Source organism: Limanda limanda, chromosome 1 (assembly GCF_963576545.1).
Source record: "Limanda limanda chromosome 1, fLimLim1.1, whole genome shotgun sequence".
Lineage (NCBI taxonomy): Eukaryota > Metazoa > Chordata > Actinopteri > Pleuronectiformes > Pleuronectidae > Limanda > Limanda limanda.
In genome coordinates, this window is record NC_083636.1 from 29,499,151 (window position 1) to 29,520,854 (window position 21,704).

Below are 21,704 nucleotides of genomic sequence, written 5' to 3' on the forward strand. Positions count from 1 at the left end.
TTACATGTCCCTCAGACATGTAGGGGTCTTAATCAGCAAAATCGTCATTGACATACGATTCAACAGCTTATCAAATAAGTTTTCTATGCGGTCTTAGCAGTCCTTAGCAACTCAAAAATGTATTCTACAATAGCACTACTGCCACTACAGACAAAACAGACCTGTCCTTTCAGCTTTTCTGTCTTTGTGGTGGTCGTCCTGTCTGTGATCAAATGAGGTTGTTGTTTTGTGACCATGAGTCTCGTGGACGTGTCCCTCAGACTTGTGGGAGACTGACTCGCCATAACCATCAGTGACTTAACAAACAAAAATTAAGATAAATTTCAGGTCTTTTACATTTTCAGGCTACTTGGTCCACTACAGGCTATCTACAGTTGGCTACAGTCACAACTACAGAACACAAGGGTACCTTTTCTCTCAGCTTTGCTCCCTGCATGCTCCCCCTCCTCCCCCCTTGTCTCTCCATGCTCAGACAAGGTTGTTGTTTTACGGACATGAGTCTCATGCGGGCGTCCTTCAAACATGTGGGGGACTGACGCACCACAGTCGTTAATAACTTATAACACCAGACATGTTTTTATGCATTTCTTCTATTCCCGTTTTCCAAATTGTGCTTGTCAGGGAAGTTTATCTATTGTTTATTCCGAGCAGGGGCTCCCAACTTTTTACACTCTCAAAATAACCGTGACAGAGACTTGCGACCCCCATTATCCCTGGATGTGGTCGACGCATACAAAGGATTTTAATTTGAGCTGGTTTGCAAAAAAAAATCTCCTACGTGCACATGTCGAAATGTCTCCTGTGGTGCTGTAAATTGACCTGCTGGAAGTGATGCTCTCGCTAATCTGTCATAATCACCTTAGGGGTCATGCGAGGACAAAGGCAATGGGAGGACTGATGCCATATTGTTTTATTTGCAGTTTTTTTGCTGAAGGGCTTTTTATGGCAAGTTTTCTTATATTTCTATATATCATCAGGGGTTACTGCCCCAGGGGGTCCCAACCTACTTTGGGAACCACTGATTTAGAGAACTACAGTAAACTTTAGTATGTAAATGAAGGAAAACTTTGCCTTGACTACATATAGAGAATATACCTTTCTTTTCAGCTTTTGCTTCTTTCTCCTCTTCCTCCTTTTCCTCCTCATGGTGAGATGAGGTTCTTTTGTGACCATAAGTCTCATGTACATGTTCCTCAGACTTATGGGAGACTGAAACACCACAAATATCATTAAATAGCAAATAAACTTCTTATATGGGGGCTGTTACTGACACCCATATGCACGTTAAAAGCCATGAATGTAATTGTCTTTTACATCTTGGAAAGAACTTGCAACTGCTTTTTTTTATTATTGGTATCATGCGAGATGCCACACTGGAAAGACAGCGATGTTTCTTACACTTGACTAACAGAGGAAAAAAGAGAGAAAGCGAATCTCCTCTTCTGGCAATGGGAAAGGAGTGAGCTGCCTTTTTAGGGGGTTTACCCATTTTGTGTTAAAGAGATATAATCGAGGACCGACAATCTTTTTTTTGTCTTCCGGAACAAATTCTTTGCTTCAAAGTCGACAATTTGAACTACTTCATATATTCCTTCAACTACCATTAACTAGTGTTAACTACAACCACCAGTACACTACACACTAAATAAATACCTTTTCTTTCAGCTTGTTTCGCCTCCGCTCTCTTTTCACCGTGCTCAGATGAGTGTGTAGTTCTGAGGCCATGTACGTGTCCCTCATATTTGCGGGAGACTGAAAAAACCATAATTTTCTTTGACGTAACAAGCAAATAAATAAGATAAATTTGATTAAGATAACAACCACATGAGATACCTTTGCGCTCAGCTTTTCTTTTCTCCTCCTCCCACTCCTTCAGTATTTGCCAGTACACAGATGAGGGTGTTGTTTTGTGGCCGTGTGTCTCATGTACTTGCTCCTCAGACATGTGGGAGACTGAAACACCACAATCATCATTGATGGAGGAAGAGAAAACATCTCATGTGATCATTTTATATTCTCTTTTATTACCTACTATGTGTTTTTTGTTGGTAGTTCTTGCTCTTCAGCTTCAAACAATGTCTCAGAGTTCAACTGACAAGACGCAGATACATTTCTGTCTGTTTTCAATTTTTAGGGTTTTCACTTCAAGCTGTCAAGCACCATAAGTAAACTACAGTATATAAGTCTACAGGAACTTGATGAAAGGAACACGTCATTCTGTCTAGTTTTCTCCTCTCTCCTGTCTCCGTCTGCAAAGATGACGTTATTCTTATGTGGCCATGGGTCTCGTGAGTATATTACACAGACGTGTGGGACCACTATCACACCAGAGTCATCATTCACACAACAAGAACAGATCTCGTAAGAGACATTATACGTGCTCTTCCCTCAGCAACTTGAACAATCGGCCCCCTAATAGTCAGGGTGATACTGCAGTCGGTGGGTAAAGATTACTGATATCGTCTGCCATTCTTCTCTCCTCCCGTCTTCCCTGAGAACTTGTTTTCCTTTCCTCTTACTTTTCTCTCTCTCACTCTTTCTGTCAGATATGTGGATTGCTCCATCAGGGGCATCAGCCCCGGGCTTGGGAAAAAGCTGTGAGAGTAAAAGGAGGCATGAGAAACTCCTTCATCACTTTCACTCTGGGTGTGAAAGGAATGACATGCACTTCCTTTTATCTGAATGTCATGGAATTTTGGGACTTTTTTTTGCTTGAGCTTTTTTCTTTGTTCCCATTCCTAATAGACAAAGCGGATCTGTCTGCCACTTAATTTTTGGTGTTCTATTTACCCCAAATTTAAATATTCACTGGATGCTATAGACGTTATGATACAAAATTATGATACAGTAACCTCTGCTCAAGGGTGTATGTCTTCACGTGGAGATTTAACATTTCTCCTGGTGATACACTCATAGAAAACATCTTGTATCAGCACTAGAAACAACTGCACGCACAAATACTGCTTTTTCTACATTTTTAATTATCTCCTCAACTTTTTCTCCGTCCTTTCCCCTTTTCTTTGTATTCTCCACTTTCCCAGAGGGCTTTATGTCATTCCCAGGATCCTTTGCATCATTTTTAAAGCAACAGTGTGCACGAGTGGAAGAAGAAGAGATGTGAAACTAGTTTAGTTCATGTATTAAGTGTCCTCTACCTTTTACCTTTACTGCAACAAATCGAAATACCACAAGCCCCCTCGCAGGGAGACTCAAGATACAGATAACCAATCGCACAAAGCGACCACACCATGCACGTCATTGAGGGACGAATGATTATTAGATCGCTGGAGACTACAGTGCTGCATGCTTCCATCTGTGTTTCCCCTGGAGGTATTTTTGCACAGGCGATGTACTTCTACAGTTGCTCATCTTCAGAGAGGGGCATCCTGCAAGCATCCTGATCCCCTGCGGAGCGTCCCCCTTCAGGCTACCTCCCGCCCACTCGCTCCCCTTCATCCCTCCCCCTCCCTGGGGCTCCAGTGAGACAGGATGCCAGCAGCTGTTCTCACAGCACCCTGGACCATTTCACACAACTGGCATCATGCCATCATTATATCTCATCAAAGTAACCCCTACCCACCTCTACTCTCGTCTACCCTCGCCCCCACTAGACCCACACTCACACATCTGTCATGGCTACACACACACATACCGACACACGTGTATACACACGCTGGCTGAAAAAGCTCTAGTGGGAAAGCAGGATTCTGAATAACAGTTGTTTCAAAGGCTGATGTAGCACAGCAGTGAACATAAATGCATTTAATCTCAGTAATCCATGCTGCCTCAGGGGCAGGAGTGATTCGAACTGTTCTTGGCATTAATCTCAGTCAGCTCAGCCCGAACCGTCTGACATCAGACTCTGGAAACCTGAGCATTCGGGGTTCCCGTGGCTCTACGCTGACTGAAGGAAGGGTGTGTGTGAGAGTCTGTTGGGCTTAGTAAACCTTGACAGTGATGGAGCTCTTTATCTGCTCCCTCGCTGGCAGGTTGGCACCGCGCCTTAACCAGCAGACAATGACCTCAAACAACATGCAATAATTTTATTTATATCCTGACACTTGATATATTAATGCTGCCCCCCGACCAGCGTAGTTTTGTAAAGTGCCGCAGTTCGCATTAGAAGTTAAATTCTGGAGAATGTTTTGGGCTTAGTCCTGATTCTGTCTCTCGTGTTACCTCTTCATATCTTTTCATCTCGCTGCTGCTACACAATCCCCTCATTGTCTCTGACTGATGGAAAGACTATGTCAACTGAACTCAGACATTCACAAACCCTCCATTGCCAGTGCTCACACACCCTCTGGTTTCTCTCTGCAGCCTCAAACTGCCTCTCTCTCTCACACTCACCCACATTAACAAGATTTCACAGTCACTATATCAATTGAAAAAGCGTTTCTGACATCCAATATGATGCCGGGCAGCGTAAAATGATTACAGCTTGTATACAAGAGCGTGTTAGCGACTCGAACCTCCTGAAAATTGTCCATTTCAGAAGAGTTTAACACCATAAAACCGATCACGCTGGCTGGAAATGAAAATGATCTCCTGATTCTAAATGAGATTATTCTATTTTCTGGGGGCTCCACTCTATATGTACTGTCAGCTAAAGCTGTGGGTGTGCAGTACCACCTCTCTCCCCATGCAAGTGTTTTCCCTCAGTTTTGACTCGACTTGTGTGAGTCTGGGGATGGAGGATGAGCTCTGCTGTGATTGGATGATGGCGATGATTAACCAAAAACTGCATGATGTGCAGACTCCTTTGGGACAGGGTGAGACAGATGTGAGTGTTTGGGGATTGTTTCTGAAGGTGTGAACTCTTCTGGTGTCAAGAAAACTCTGTGCTCCTCTGATGGAGTGGCTGCCGAAGGAGGGAGAAAACTCTGTTGCAACAAGAAGTGTGTCAGGTTCTCCCATGGGTGCCAGTGAAGGCTCAGACAAAGGGCTGGTGGGTAACACATTGTCTCTAGCAGGGCTGAGCACCCTGTGTCTCTGCTTTATGCCACCAGTGCTCCGGTGTTTGTTGCATCAGTATGAGGACGGCGAATGTAAATGCAATGAGGAATGAGCGGGCTTAGAAATTAGCATAAGAGATGCTGCCTCAGATTGTTTATCCAAAGAAAGCCTAGTTTCCTTTTATTTCCCCCCCCCCTTCAAATGTACACATACACACACTAGTATGCACTTTCCTACACACAGAAGTGAGAACACAAAATGAAAGTGTCATTTCACACTGCTGAGATAGGCTAAACTCAAAAAGCTGTTCCTCGACCCTTTCACTGCTGGAAAATTGTTGGGTGCTTTCTTCTGCAAAACATGGCGACTGTTAAAGGTGTGAGTATTGTTAATATGGTTGTGAGAAGGAATCACACAGTGTTTGCCATTGTGTATTACTGTTTTACACTCACAATATTGTGCATGGATACTTGCACGTACATTTTTATATGTCTAAATCTGAGAGATGTGATGAACACTGACAGATAAAGTTAATGTGCTTCTTGCACCTTCAAAACAATTACTCTTCTATCAATTTCACAGTGTGCAGTGGTATAATAAATCCACAACATAATATGAATACATTAAACAAATGTTCCCTGTGTACGCTGTTCTGATGTCCTTGCTAATCCAGTGTTTTCACTAATATAAATCTAGAACGGTTTGGTGGCCACATTTTTATTCAACATTTAGTTAATGAGACAAAATACACAATTGTAATGCTGCACAGTCAGCCTTTTAGCTGCACCCCACAATGTGTTGCACCATGAATAAATGTATGGTGTCCAGTTAATGTTGATATTTCACTGCTGGGAAATGTCTACAGTAAATGACAATTAGGATTTCCAGATCCACAATTCTTACCTATAAAATATGATGAAAACAAGACAGACTACAAGCGGCATTATCACACCACAGCCACAACAAAAACACTTCCTGACAGAACGAGTATCATCAAGCTCACTCCACATCCAAACAAGTGTCAACAAATATTTCTGCTCCCTAAACAACAGTGGGTTTTCCACCTGCTTTGTAAGTTATATATAGATTTGAGCAGTGATGGAGAAAGCTTTGACCAGACATAGAAAAGTGGGGTTTTTACTTTAATCTCTTGCAATGCAGGGGGTTTGGGGCACAAGTATAATTGTTTTTTAAAGCTGTACCATCATCAATACAGGCAGTAAAGTTAATATACTTCTAACAATCAGTGTCCTATGGCTCTCTGTCATTACACAAATGACATTACTGTCCCATACTACCTAGTTCAAGTCTCTTAGTGTTCACTTAGATCAAAATGATGGAGAGGATTTAGAGATCCGACATGTGAGTGTCCACTAACAGAGCCGCTGAAAGCATTGGACTCAGACTGTCAAATAATAAAATATGCAGGGGGCAAGGTCTTAGTGTCATTTTCAGCCATGCAACAGCGCCATCACTCTCTCACGCAATGCATCATCAGTGTAAGCTCATTACGTAATCCTCTAACATTTGCCTGTCTGTCTGTACAGATGGACTCACTGTCTCATGACACACTCTCTGGCACACACACAGGCACGCACACAAACACACACAGGCACACACACTCACACACACACTCACTCAAGCGGGCATACAGTGTTGGTTAATGCGCGCTCTCCGCTCAGACACATTTTAAAATGTCTTCCACCAAAAATGCATTTGCATATGAGATAATTTTTTGCTTGAATAATATAGCCAGAGACATTATAACAATAACATTTAATTCTACCTGTCAGTCTGAGCATACTCATCATGTATTACCAGAGCATGCGACATTGATTTAGATCCACACTATAATGAAGGCATTGAGATTCGGGACCGGTTAACCAGTTTTCCGGATCAACCTAATGGTGGCGGGCTGAGTGACAGCATGGTTGTTATTAATATGTCACATGATTTTCCAGACATGCTCCAATCTCTCTCAGTCTAAGGCCAAGTCCAAGCTTCATCAAAATGCAAGCATTTCCACAGACGGGAGTGAGAGGAAGGTGGTGCATGGATAAGACTGTGGTCGATGTAGTGCAGTACATCATTGGTGCATGTGAGTTTGCATACGCTTATCTGTCTCCCTGTGTGCGAGTGTGCGACCATGTGTGTCTTCAGCGCTTCTGCAGCTCTGGGATCTGACTTTGAATGAAAAGATGAAGCAGGGTCCTGCGGGGTCACGGCCGCTGGATAGGCAGATGACCGGGTTTTAGGATTTGGTTCCTCTGACCTCCCCTCCCCCCACTCGCCAAACGCCCATCTGTCCAGCTGACCAATGGGCGGCAGACTCTGTGGATCAGACTCTCTCATCAACAGATCGCTAATCCTCATCTGAGCATGCTCACTGATTTAACTGGGGCAGGGACATGACAAAGCATCGCGATTACTATGACATGAAGTCCAACCTGTATGATGTTGCAATGTTTATCCAGTTGCATCTGCTTGGGCGACACAGAACGCAGTCAAAAATTCTTCATTGATATTTAGTGTGAAATTACACAGTATAAAAATTCTAAGCTGAGATTTGCATTTTGTGTTCCTGGAAAAGCTGCTATAAATTATGATTTTATATAACCAACCTAATGTGGATAAAAAATTGAAAAATCTAATCCCAGGCTGCTTTGACACTCTTCTACACAGTTCACTGATGAAGTCAACACCCTCTTTACATGTGCTGCTTTAATATTTAAAACTTCAAATGCATCTTTGAAAGCAGTTTAGAGAATAAAGCACATTTGATAAAAGTTGATTACAGGGCGCAAATACTTTAAGCAAGTCTTTAAAACCTGTGTTCTTGCAACAGAGGATGACCGCTTTTCTGCTGCTATAGAAACATCTATGGCATTTCTTATTAAAGAGTGGAAACCTGACCCGGCCGTGCTGGGATCAAAGACAAACTTTGAAATGATATTCAGGTTCGAATCACCCTGCCCGTGCCTGTAATTGGGGGAGAAAATGGGGCTTGAGGAGCGTGTTTTACACAAAATGCAGAATGCCTGTGGAGTGCACTCCATTGGTTATTGCTTTTGGCCCAGTTTGAATTGTTAGCAAGAGTCTACTTAAATGTCATTGGGAGCTGGGTTTGCACTGCACTTACGGAAAATTCCTCACACACAAAAAGTTCTGTCTGTGCTTTGGGTACATTCGTTTGGTGTAGAAACATTTTTGGTACATAAAATGTTTACTGTTACATCCAGTCAAGCAAGAAAACTGATACGGCAGGTATTCCAGATAAATAATTGAATGAACATAATGCAATCCGGTTATTAATGTCACAGGACCTTCAGTTATGCAAAAAGTGTATCTGTGTGTGTGACTGTGTGTGTACTTGTACTTATACTTGAGGACCATTTGAAGCAAAGACCTTATAGAGTGAGGACATTTTGGGAAAGTGAGGACATTTTGACCGGTCCCAACATTTTCAATGGACTGTTTAAGGGTTAAGACTTGGTTTAGGGTTAGTGTAAGAACTAGGATAGGGTTAGGGTAAGGGGCTAGGGAAAGCATTTTGCCAATGAGTGTCCTCACTAAGTATAAGAATGTGTGTGTGACAGTGTGTGTGTATGTACAAACAGTAGTGGCGGCCACTCTGTGAGAATGGAACCTAAGACCTCAGCTCCCCGGGAGGAAAAGAAGGGGATGAGGATGATTTATTGGTTTCACTGAACTGCACCATATGCCGACCACAAATTTACACATACACACGTACACAGATAACAAAGGGTTTGCTCACATCAGGGTCAGGTTCAAGAAAAATACTTTAAATTTGAGAAAAAAGAGACACAAATACAGCTACATGAGTATGATCTATGGCATTTCTTTCTTATCCTTATACCAGAGCGTGGTCTTTCATTTTGAGGGCATTATTTTTTCATTTTGTGTTCAAATTGTGTAATATGTTCCTCAAAACCCTGCCCCTCCTCAAAAAGCCGCTGCTATGCGCCTGCTCAGAACTGTGTGTCTGCACTCAGAAAAGATTTTGTTGCACAAATGTCTTGTTTTAAATGTTGACCTATGGGTCTCACATGATTTCTCGGTTTCATCATTTGGTGGTATTTTAAAAATCAAACGATTAAGAAAAGAAAAAATCTGATTGATCTAGCTCTATAATGGGTGTAAGATAATATTTAAATGATCATAATATTATTATATCTGCAAAGAAACATAAATGTAAAAGTGATGTTCTGTAATGTTTGTGTTCTTCACAACAGACTTTAAAAAGCTTGAGGAAGAGATGTTTATACAGCATTAAAGCTTCTTTCAGCCCCTCCTCAGTCACAGCTAATCAGTGAATTCTTTGACTTTCCCTACTGATGTCAGCCAAATGACAAAAGTGCTGTGCTGTTCAGCAAACACCCTTAATGGATTTCCTTCAGGAAAAAAAAAAGTTTCACGACATCACAGCGTTGCCGAAATCCTCCCACGTCTTAAGTGCTTTTGTGGTGGAACACGAGGTCCGCTGCCTACCAAGATGGCAGGTTTAAATTTAGCATTCTGGGGTTTGAGGACCACTTTACTGTACATTCAAGCAGCTGACAGAATCTGTTCCCATCCATCCCAGGCTGCATTAAAGTCAGTCAGTCAGAACAAATAAAGTCTGAATGTTCGTATAGTTTGATGCCCACACTCTCAAGACGGGACAGCCCACATCTGACTTTACCATCAGAGACATGTACAGCCAAGGAAACAGCCCATGTACGTCAGAAGACCTCCAGTAAGTTGCAAGATGAATTATGTATGATGTATACACAGACAAAAAACGCACTGGCTGTCAGTGTCAATGAGCACAGGCGCACTCATTAGAATTTTCAAGTGTCCAGTTCAGTGTCATTGTATCATCCGTTCAGTTGTGGTAAAAAACAGATATTCCACCACTTATTTGGGTGAAATATTGGATTGCAAAAACACTTCAGCAGAGGAAAAGTCCTGCAATTTACAATATATTTATCACCATAATACTTTGTATTTCTGTAAAAATACAGAGCTATAATGTCATCTTTTCATATAGAGTTTTTATACTTTATGATAAATTAATATATATGTATATTTCTCACACACACACACACACGCTCACGGAAGGTTATGTCTTGCGTTGGAGATAAAAACACAAAACAGTCTCAGTCACAGTTAAGTCTCAGTCAAGTTTACTCAAGTCTAGTTCCAACCTATTTAAGCAAACTAGTTTAAATGAATAGAGGGAAATATGAGGAAATATGCTTATTGGCTTTCTTGCCAAAAGTTGGATGACAGGATTTATACCACTCACATGTCTGTCCATTAAAAATAAGGCTCCAGCCAGATGCTGATTAGCTTAGCTTAGTACAGAGATGGGAAGTTGGCCCAACTCTCTGTCCAATTGTTACAAAACTGCTTAACACACTTGGTTTGTTCTAATCTGTTTTCAACAGCTGCTGGGTGTTCGGCAAAGCTTATATTTAATGGACGTGAGAGTGGTATCAGTTGTCTCTCGAACTCCTCGCCAGAAAACAAACATTTTACTAAACTAGACCAGACTACTAATAGACAAAAATGACTTTGTATATCTGCAGTGCGTAAAATCTTTATCTACAAAGTAACTTCAGTTGTCAAATAGTGCTGGGTGATAAGAGAACGATTGTATTACAAATTGTTCTACATATTAATTTAATAATTATATTATATCCATTTATATATTAAACATCATTAATGAGGAAGGAGTAAAACATAATTTTTCACGAAAACTAAGGGATGTTTTAATTTCTAGGTAGGAGTCATATTCACGTTGGTATTGAATCATAAAAAAAATCACATTTATTAATATGTAATAACTCAATCCACTAAAATATACATTTTTTTATCTTATCTTAGGGGAGTAGTAACTGAAAAGTATGGAAGCCCATTTCCGCCACTGTGATAAAAAAAAAAAAAAATTGGTATCTCATTATTATCAGATACTATCTCATAATTATGACTTAGCATCTCATTATTATGAGATACTATCTCATAATTATGACTTAGCATCTCATTATTATGAGATAGTATCTCATTATTATGACTTAGTATCTCATAATTATGACTTAGTATCTCATTATTATGAGATAGTATCTCATAATTATGACTTAGCATCTCATTATTATGAGATAGTATCTCATAATTATGACTTAGCATCTCATTATTATGACTTAGTATCTCATTATTATGAGATAGTATCTCAAAATTATGACTTAGCTTCTCATTATTATGAGATAGTATCTCATTATTATGACATAATATCTCATAATTATGACTTAGCATCTCATTATTATGAGATACTGACTGCAGGGTCTGTCATGCAAGTCAAATGTTGTATTTCTGTTACAGTGGCGGGCGTAGTTATCATTAACTCAAACCTTAACTTTACTTCACTGAGTTCCCAGCCTCTCTACCACTGCTCACCTGCTCTGCTGCAACCCGCCCACAGTCAGACACTAAGTCATAATTATGAGATAGTATCTCATTATTATGAGATAGTATCTCATAATTATGAGATGCTAAGTCATAATTATGAGATGCTAAGTCATAATTATGAGATAGTATCTCATTATTATGAGATAGTATCTCATAATTATGAGATGCTAAGTCATAATTATGAGATACTAAGTCATTATTATGAGATACGGATTGTGGGCGGGCGCCACAGAGCAGGGAACCCGAGGCTGAGCGGATGCGGGGACAGCAGCCTTACTCGCGGAAGTGGGCGACTGTGCATCGATACAGAGACATAACAGGATCGATCCATGTTTTCTGCTCCGTTCATTGTCTTAGCGATGTGCTGCCGCTGAATAATTATAACAAGCGCTGCTCCAGGATCAGAACAGACGCTCTTTAAAAGTCCGGTTGTCTTGTGTGTGTCGGACTCTGCTTCCGCCTCACTTCCCTCTGACCCGCGCTCACTTCACACTTTAACAATAAACACCAGCACCGATCACAAGTTATTAGGACACGTACAGGATTGATGTTTACTTTGTGTTTGTTTGAGTTCATGAAACACGTGTTGTGTGGAGCTGGGGACTACGTGCACACGGTGTTTAAACATGTGTTTCGTAACGTGAGATGTAACGTGACGCGCACAGTACAGGACCGTCAGCGTTAAAGTGACGGAGCGATCCGAAGTCTTGATCGGTCATCATCGAATAATTACTAAAAAATACATGTGATTATCAGTTTTAGTGAAGAGGAATAGAGACAAGCATACACACACACACACACACACACACACACACACACACACACACACACACACACACACACACACACACACACACGCAGACTCGCATGACAGACCCTGCAGTCAGTATCTCATAATAATGAGATGCTAAGTCATAATTATGAGATATTATGTCATAATAATGAGATACTTTCTCATAATAATGAGAAGCTAAGTCATAATTTTGAGATACTATCTCATAATAATGAGATGTTAAGTCATAATTATGAGATACTATCTCATAATAATGAGATACTATGTCATAATAATGAGATGCTAAGTCATAATTATGAGATACTATCTCATAATAATGAGATGCTAAGTCATAATTATGAGATACTATCTCATAATAATGAGATACTAAGTCATAATAATGAGATGCTAAGTCATAATTATGAGATACTAAGTCATAATAATGAGATACTATCTCATAATAATGAGATGCTAAGTCATAATTATGAGATACTAAGTCATAATAATGAGATACTATCTCATAATAATGAGATGCTAAGTCATAATTATGAGATAGTATCTCATAATAATTAGATGCTAAGTCATAATTATGAGATAGTATCTCATAATAATGAGATACCAATTTTTTTTTTTTTCATCACAGTGGCGGAAATGGGCTTCCATAGAAAAGGCAGACAGGTCAACTGCTGCAGGGGTTTTAATTCATGCTCATCCACCATAAGAGTCCTGTTCTTGAGCTGGCTGTTTGATCTCTGGCAGACTTAGTCTCTTTTTGTGCTCTGTAAGATGTTGTTACCTTTTTAAATAGTGGAAAAGGTTTTGTTTTGGCAAATGAAGATATCGTGCAGTTGTCTCTCTGCTGTTTATCCAGCTTCAGAAATCTAAACCATTTCCAAATCCTTGATGTCATGTAAACTCAGTATTGACCTGAGAACAGAACAGATATATTTATAGAAAATTACTCATCAGTTTATCATCGATGTTCTGGTAATTATCTCTGATCGAGGTCTTTTTATCGCCCAGCCCTAATGGGAATTAATTCTACAGCAGTAGGGTAAAAGATCTGGTACGGGATGAAGCAAATCTAATTTGATGCATTCTACCTCTTTCTAAGCTACTTTCCCGCACCTTCCTGAGGGGCTCCAAAGGGCTCATGGGAAACAGCTTGGAGCCGTTCACCTTCTGAGATGCTGGTGGTGCTCTCTGGTTCACCTTCAGCCCCATCCTGTGTTTCACCTTCAGCTTCACCCTCTGCCTCATCTTCAGGAAGAGTAAATATCTAGCATGAAGTTTATATTTAACAACAGAGGTAGAAATCTGTATCAAAAAACAGACACTAAATCTGTAGTAACCTGAAACACAACCAACTAAAGAATTATCATTCCATTAGCTTCTTGGATAAACCGACCCACACATCTTTTACAGACAACTGCACAATTGTATTCAATTGTGAGAGGAGACCTTTTAAAAGCAGAACTCTGCAGTGCAGTCCAATTGCTGAGTCTGTCCATGCATCAGCCTTTTACTGGTGGGCCATGTGGAGAAAAGCCCAGTGCTGTCAGGGTTGATGTTGCCACTTTGCCGATCGTTTCTGTCTAACAGCTCGGAGGCTGAGAGCCTCTCCACAGAGAGAATCCCTAATCAAATTCCCTTTTATTCCTGCCTCCCCGAGCTCCTCACCCGGAATCACACTGCATTACACCACACTAACATATGCCCACATCCTTCTCTCTCTCATTCCTCTCTCTTTCTGCATCTTTGCCGCTCCGTCCGCCATCCAACCGTCTATCATCCGCCTTTTCTTTAATCCATCAACACCGCTGTCCTTAGTCTCAATAAGGAAAAGCACAACTGTGGAAGAATTCCTCCTGCGCAGGTTAGTGTGATGTGCTGTGATGAAAGGACATGGTGACGGAGGGGCCTATTAATAATGAAGAACACAGGACCCAAGCTGTAGCGCTGCGAGAAGAGGATGAGGAAAAGAAAAATGACTGACTAGAGAGTCAGCTGAACATCACAGCAGAGAGGGGGAGTTTAGGAGACGCACAGGAGGCGCGGGAGGGGTTAAAACGTAAAGTTCAAAAACAAATGCAACAAAGGGGAGAGAGATGGAGAGAGAGAGGAATACCACCTCTTCTGCTTCGCTTTGCATTATTACTTACTAGAACCGGAGGGGGAGCCAGCAATCGTACCTGAAAGAGAATAGGAAAAGGAAGAGGAGATGAGAACTTGTTTATTTATGCATTCAATTTGCCTAAAGACTTGACTCTGTCTCATTCATCAGACTGAGGTGGCAGAGAGAGCTTAAGAGCTGTTCTGCAAAATATTGGCTTGTTGTGGACCACCTGCCAATGTGCTGGAGTAATTACTGGGGGTGCACCGCCTCTTATTTAACCTGTAACTTCTTACCAAACCCGCACATTCGGAGGTCCTCATCATATATGTATGTTTTAAGAGAGCGCCATCTACCACTCCGAGGCGCCTGAATCAAAACTTTTTGCCTGTCTTGCATATTTTTCCCCGATTGTATTTATAGTTAGCTTAGCTTGGCATGCATAATGCAATCTGCAGCGACCGAACTGTTTCATGAGCCATGGCCATTTTGTGGAATATTTCAACCGAGAAAGTTGCAAACATTTAAATTTTTAAATTCAACTAATGGGATTCAGGACTTTAAAAGGGTGGTGATGGGCTCTGAAGGTGTGTGTCAGTGCCATTAGAAGTGGGCTTGAAACAACAGCACGATGGAAAAAGGAAAGGGCTGACAATAGAGCCATTCTCTGCAGTGCGTGTGCAGGTACAGGTGTGCATGAGTGGGCCTATCTGCCTGTGTGTGTCTGTGCCTGTATGTCTCTCCTTCTTTTTTAAAGGAGAAAAACTAGGGAGTGGCTGCCCTAGATTATTATTTTATCATAGCTAGCTACTGTAGCTGGCTACACTCTCCAAGAGGATTTCCCCCCACGCACACTCCCCCGCTGGTACAGAACTCGGATCTGCTCTCTGCACTGGCGAGGTGACGACAACTCAGACGGATCAAAGTCTCCTGTCTTTTCTTCTCTGTCTCTTTCAAGGACCGTATTACAGACCTCAAGGTGATGAGAAATCCTAAAAAATATGATGTCACCGCTGAGTGTAAAAAAAAAAAAATAAAAACTATTTTATTGTAGTCACAAGACAGACTCGGTTCGTCATACTTACAAACAAACTAGAGTAGAATAAGAGATTAAAGAGAATATGAATAATTAAATGAATAACATTGTCACTGTGAGAATAAGTTGTTCCTATTGGCTCATCATGATGCCACTGTTCACAGGCATCACAGTTTTTCTCTTGTCTGAGTCACGTGTCTCCCTCAGACCAGTTTACTGCCCATGCTGGGAGGCTAAAGTATGATTTAGATCAGTCTTTACTCTATAGCTTCCAATCAGCACAGAACTGCGGTACTGGAGCTATTGCTTATCCAACATTGGATAACAAGATAGCGTGATAGAATAATACTAATGGACAGAACTAAAGCCCGACCAATATATCACTTTGCAGATTTCATCAGCTGATAATGTCCTATCACATTCTTGAGGCTCGACTAATTAATATATTTATATGAACAATATATTATGTAAACTCGTTAAAAGTATGATACCACTCCCATGTCAGCAGCTGTTTCGATTTTCTTAGCACAAGGACTGCAAACCAGGGGAAATGGACACTGCTGCTCTAAAGTTTCCATTGGATTTTCTTACAGTGAGATAACCTGCCCACTAGCATCTAAAAAGCTCACAAATTAACGCATTATATCACATTTGTTTCATCTGTACAAAAGTGTAGGCACCACAAATTGCTGTTTTACGTGGGATTATAGAGCGTTTCTCATTTCTTGGCTCTAAGCAGTTGCCAGACGAGCGGCAGCAATCTCAGGAAGAACTGAGATTTGGAAGAGAGCAGGAGGAGGTGATTGGCAAATTAGATTGTATTGCAACTAACGCAGGCTCGCTCTTTTCCACTGTCCCCAGTCTTTGTGCTAAACTCAGCAACCCAGCTGCTTGCTGGAGCTTCAACCGTACAAACGTGTGAGAGGTCTCATCTATTTTATCTATCTATTTATCAACTAGAAAGTGTTTTTCAAAATGTCAAACTTTTCCCTGACATGTGGAATAAATCATCATCAAATCTGTAATGTGTCGAGCATGTCTTTGGTTTGGATTAAGACAAAGACATGTTGTACTTAAAGGTAAAGCAGCCCATAGTGAATGTGTCGAAAAGGACTCAGCAGTATTTTATCTAAGTGTGTGAGTGAGATTGAGGAGTTGGATGAACACAGTAGGAGCAGATAAACATATTCTGGGTACGTACAGGTGTTGGGGGTTCCGTTGGGCACCGGCAGGTAGGAACCGGCCTTCCAGGACTTGGCTTTGAAGCCCTTCCTGCAGCGCTGGCAGTCCTGGCCCGTGGTGTTGTGTTCACACTGGCACTGGAGGTTCCCTTCTTGCAGCAGGCACAGGGAGGCATGGAGGTTACACTTACACCTTTAAAACAGAGAAGAAAAGAGGGGTAACACATGCAAGGTGACAAAAAACGTGGGTGTTACCCACATACAGATGCAGGATATAGGAGCAATTGTTATACAAGACGAAAGCTAACAGATCAGTGAAGCTTCTCTGTCATCCAGAAGGTGTTTCATTGAGGTAACTAAGCTTTCTTGAGGATTTTGAGACATTTCACCTCTCATACGAAAGGCTTCAAACCGAGCGGTGGGAGTCAGAACAACTGCAAGTATTGACTATTGAAGGTCTGACACTCAGACAGGGCTCATACATCTTGTGAGTAAATTGCATGATGGTAATAGATGTAAAACAAGATTAAGATTATAGATTTTATAATAAAAAAAAGTGCATTGAACGTCATTTTTAGTTCACTGAGTGGAAACTGTCAATTACACTGTTTAACTAAAAGAACAAGTAGACAGTAGATTGCTTTGTACCTGCGTGAGTGTACTTTATCTGCGTTTATGTTGTATTGCATAAGTGTTATGGCTGTATAATGCATGGGTTGAAACACACTTAGAAACACATTTATATTGAGCAAAATATCACAGTTTCAATGTTAAGTTTACAGTGTTAAGTGTCTGCTTTGGCTCCAATGTATTTCTCTCTGAAGTCCCTGGCAAAGCTTCAGCGTCCATTTCTACTTTGATGTGTGGAGTTTGTTCAGTTGCCAGTCCATCTGATTCCGTGGCATTTGATGATGGAAGCTTTACTCTTTACAGTCTGGCTGAGTAAAGTAACAGCAATGAATCAAACTGATTTAACAAAATGTGAAAAGATACAACAGAATTGATGGACTAAATGTAGATTCGAAGCTGTTGATTACTGGTTCAGTCGTTTAGCAGGAATCATATATGTTAAAAAGCTATTTAAAGATTATTTCAAAAGGTGATGTTTTCTGCTTTTCTTCATCATCTATGATAGAAAAGTAAATATATTTTTTTTTTGGACTGTGAGTGAATAAAACCCTCAGCTCCAGGATATTGTAGTATTTTCTTTCACCATTACTTTAGATAGATAGAGTAAAGTACTCTATCTATCTTAAATTTATACATTTATAGAAACTATTAATCAGCCAATAAATTGATAGCACAAATCATAAGTTGCTGCTTGGTTGCTTTATCATTATATTTTCAGGGTTTTATGATTCCTACACAACAAGTCAATTTTTATCTTTTTCGGTTTAATATTTTATTTAGTTTTCATTCATTTGAAAATAAGGGACATGCAAATTTCGCTATCTGTGTTTCCACTTTCTTTAATAATTCTGGAGAGCACTCAGCAGGGTGTTTGCTAAAAACAGAAATGAACACACGTTCTAAAAATATTGTGGGTCCGTGATTCTTGGTAACACATTTATTCGCTATCTACCCAATGCTTCCACTTTAGTTTACAATTACTGCCTGTGAAGATGAAGTGCCTTTGAGTGTGTGTTTATGTATTAGCTCTCTCGCATGCTTAAACCTATCTGTGTGCAGGGCCCAGGTGGGCTGCTCCAGAGTTTGGAGTTCTGCCGGGAAGGAAATGAGGATCTTAAGGACACTCGGCAGCTACGACTTTAAATTACAGCCTTTTCCAGATGAGCGACTGGACTCCAATCCAGTTTGTTCCACTGGAGTGAACAGCTATCCGTCTACATCAAATATTCAAAGAATGGCCCCTGTATTCTGGAGAGATGACTGCTTCAATCTTCCTTCCTCACACTAATCTCTGCTTTCTCATCAGTTTTTCTTTTTTAAATTTTATTTTGGTTTATGCTGTCAGCCTGTCAGCGGCAACCCTACTTTCACAGCATTACTTTACATACAGAATAACAACGACTGGAAGTAAGAAACACCAGGTAGTCTTCACAGGACAAAAATGGGGACGGTTGATCACGGTGAGTTGTGTGTGATATCACACTGTTGCTCTCAGTCCTATAAATTACCCACGTTTCTCTCTGATCACACAGACGAGCTGACAGGACGTGCCAGGGAGAATGCATTCACCGGCAAGGCCTTGTTTCCTGCATTCTTCCTGAAGGACACGAGCTGTCCACTTAGCAAGGAGGGAAATTGAACATCTCTTTTTCATGGAGAAAAAACTGCGTGCGTCCGCGGGAGCGAGTGTGTGTGAAATGAGACAGGTGTGTGAGCGTGCATGTTTTCCTGCCTCGGTGTGATTGTGATGCATTTCTCTGAGAGCGCCCATGACAGACAACAGATCAGGGAAGCAGAGGCCCGGTGACTAATGCCCGCGCTGAGTGACTGACAGCGCTGAACATATCACTGCTTCTCGTCTCCTGCATCTCCAGTGATAAATCTTATCTGTCTCGTCTTAAAAGTGGAAGCGCCGCTGAGTGCGACTCGAAGTTGTAGTTTAAAATCAATACTGAAGAGCAGAGTGATTGTCTAGGTATACTCCGGTGCAGTTCGCGTCTTGCAGGCCTAATGGCTGCAGCTTAGCAGAGGAAATGGCCTTCCTCTTGTCAATTATCTGAGATACCCTGACATTAAAGCCTGCATGTCTAGAGGCATCTCAAAGTCACCACAGTGAAATATCAATGGGCTAATATTAACTTAGTCCTCGGCTACTTTAATCATTAGTTTTGAGTTGCACCGTCTTGCAGGTCGAATCTTTGCAGACACTTTATCCTCTTGACCTGCTTTTCCAACTCCCGCCACGTCGAACAGCCCAAGAAGACCAAGACTGCTTTCTGGCCCTGCACTCCTTCCACATGACTGATGTGACACTGACTTTTCAAGTGCTGTGCCTCTTTTGCTCTCTCTCTTTTGGCTGACAGCTTGCACTGGGATTTTCCCCGATCCCTCTCCTCAGTCCCACCACACACGAATAATACATGGGCACAATCATATGTTAATGTGCAAGATGTCTGCATTCACTGCAGAGTCATCAAAGTGGGAGTAGCAGCTCTGAGCTGAAGGAAGTTAAGACGGGACAGCTGGATCCATCACAGCCCTGTCTGTTTACTTAGAGGGAGAGAGGGAGAGGGATGAAATGAGAGAAGGTGAGCAAAGAAGGAGACAAAGAAGGGCGAGACAAAGAAGAGCACGAGAGAGAGAGAGAGAGTCTAAGAAAATAAGGGATACAAATACATTCCAGTCTGCATCAGAAACCAGTTGTTCTATTGAGCTGCTGAAATTTCACAACTTGTGTTTATCAGACTGTTACCGTAAAAGGTTTTTTATGAGTGGATGCAAATGACATGGAACATGTTTCCGAGATGATTTCACAGTGATCCACTGACAGACAGGTGGCGATAATGTGCCAAGACAGGCAGCTATGTGGCAGAAAACACGGTGAGGATTAAGACTGCTGGCTAATTAAGATGGATGTCAACAATGTGTGTTCATTAATAAAGGAAAAGATGACTGATGAGGAAGGACATGCCTTCAGCACATTTGTCATACCTGAGAGAAACACAGAATCTGTTTACGTGAAAAACACTGAATGCAAACATAATTATATGTTTACAAGACGAACAACCATTCACAACCACGGACAATGTAAAGTCTCTAATAACCTAATACCAAAACTCCTGCAGTGACAGGGAGATCATGCAAACTCCACACAGAAAGGCCCTGACCCAACCGGGATTCAGACCAAGAACCATCTTGCTGTGAGGCGAGAGTTTAACCTTTGCCCCTGCCATAACCTTTACTTTGATCTGTGTGACTTATGATGAATTCTGCTTACTAATCATTTATTAATGAATCATTACTGATCAGATGTGTATCACCAGCTAAATTGCAAAAGTTCAATTAGTGTTCAGCATTTCCTCTAAAATACTGTTCGGAGGAAAATATTACTCCATTAATGATTTAGGATTGTTTCAAAAATGAGCAACAGTTTTCAAAGAAGTCATGCTTCATTTGCAAACTGCTCATGGAAAATAGAGCTCAAAAAATTCAGTGACAGTGTTCTATTTATTCTTCCTGTTTCTTGTGATAAAATATCCCCTATAGTAAATATAGCAAGATTTTATGATAATGTTTAAGTAACTCAAACATTGACCAAGGTTGAAGAACAAATGTTGTCGTAGTCAACCTCACCAGAAACACCTTCAGTTTTTCTATACTTAAACACAAACAAGTTTTTTAACTTTCACTACAAACACCTTTGTACTACTTCTAAGTGAAGCAAGACGTCATTTTTTGTTTACAGAAAAGAATGTTTCCACTAAAATATTCCAGTTTCCTCCAAAAGATGAGACAAATCCATCGGGTATAAAAGCAAGTGTTTGAAAAAACTGCTGGTACATGTAAGATCTTGTACAGTAACATCATACATGTGTTCGCTACACGTCTGTAAGCTCTCTCCATCTTTCGGATCTAATGACCCGTGGCAATTATCTAAACGGCAGATAAAATAACTGTATCGGTGTCCGGGCTCGGCCGACTATGTGTCTCTGTCTGTCCGTTCTCCCTGCAGCCCGGTCTCTGTGAAGTCATGTCGGCAGTGTGTCTTTAATGATCGCAGGATTGCCTGTTTTAGACAGCAGAGATGCAGCAATTAGGGGAATAAATAAGAAGAAAGATAAACAAACATCAAGGGGGAGTCATGTGGTGGCAGAGCCTGAGAAAGCAGCTGGAAGCAGCAGTTAATGGGGCTTTATCTGTCTCTATACGGTAGTCGACGCCTATGCCTCTATTCCTCTCCGGGGACACAGCTATCACTCCCTCTCTCTTATTTTCTCTTTTGCACTCTCCTCCCCCTGTATTTTTTTCCTGTTTGCTCCCAAATTCTATCTAGTGTAACCGTTCCAGTCCTCCGATCTTTGCCTTTGCTCTTCCTCTCTCCATCTCTCCATCTCTCTGTCTTTCCCCTTCTGTTTATCTGTGCAGCTTTTACCCCTTTTTACCTCTTTAGCTACTGCCCGTTGCACCAGTGCTCACCGAGGAGTGCGCTGGGTAAATTGGGCTTGTGGACATGTGTTTTGAGAGGAGCGGGCGGAGGAGGAAAATAGT

At 41.2% G+C, this 21,704-nt stretch overlaps 1 protein-coding gene across 1 annotated transcript in view; it reads right to left on the minus strand.

The window, feature by feature from the left end:
• Nucleotides 1–21,704, minus strand: part of ntng2b (netrin g2b) — a 68,640-nt gene that overhangs the window by 15,067 nt on the left and 31,869 nt on the right. Inside the window, exons 4-5 of the mRNA XM_061078518.1 lie at nucleotides 16,547–16,719; nucleotides 14,359–14,388 (exon numbers count right to left, since the gene is read on the minus strand). Coding sequence (XP_060934501.1) covers nucleotides 14,359–14,388; nucleotides 16,547–16,719 — 203 coding nt within the window. The remainder of the gene's footprint in view (nucleotides 1–14,358; nucleotides 14,389–16,546; nucleotides 16,720–21,704) is intronic.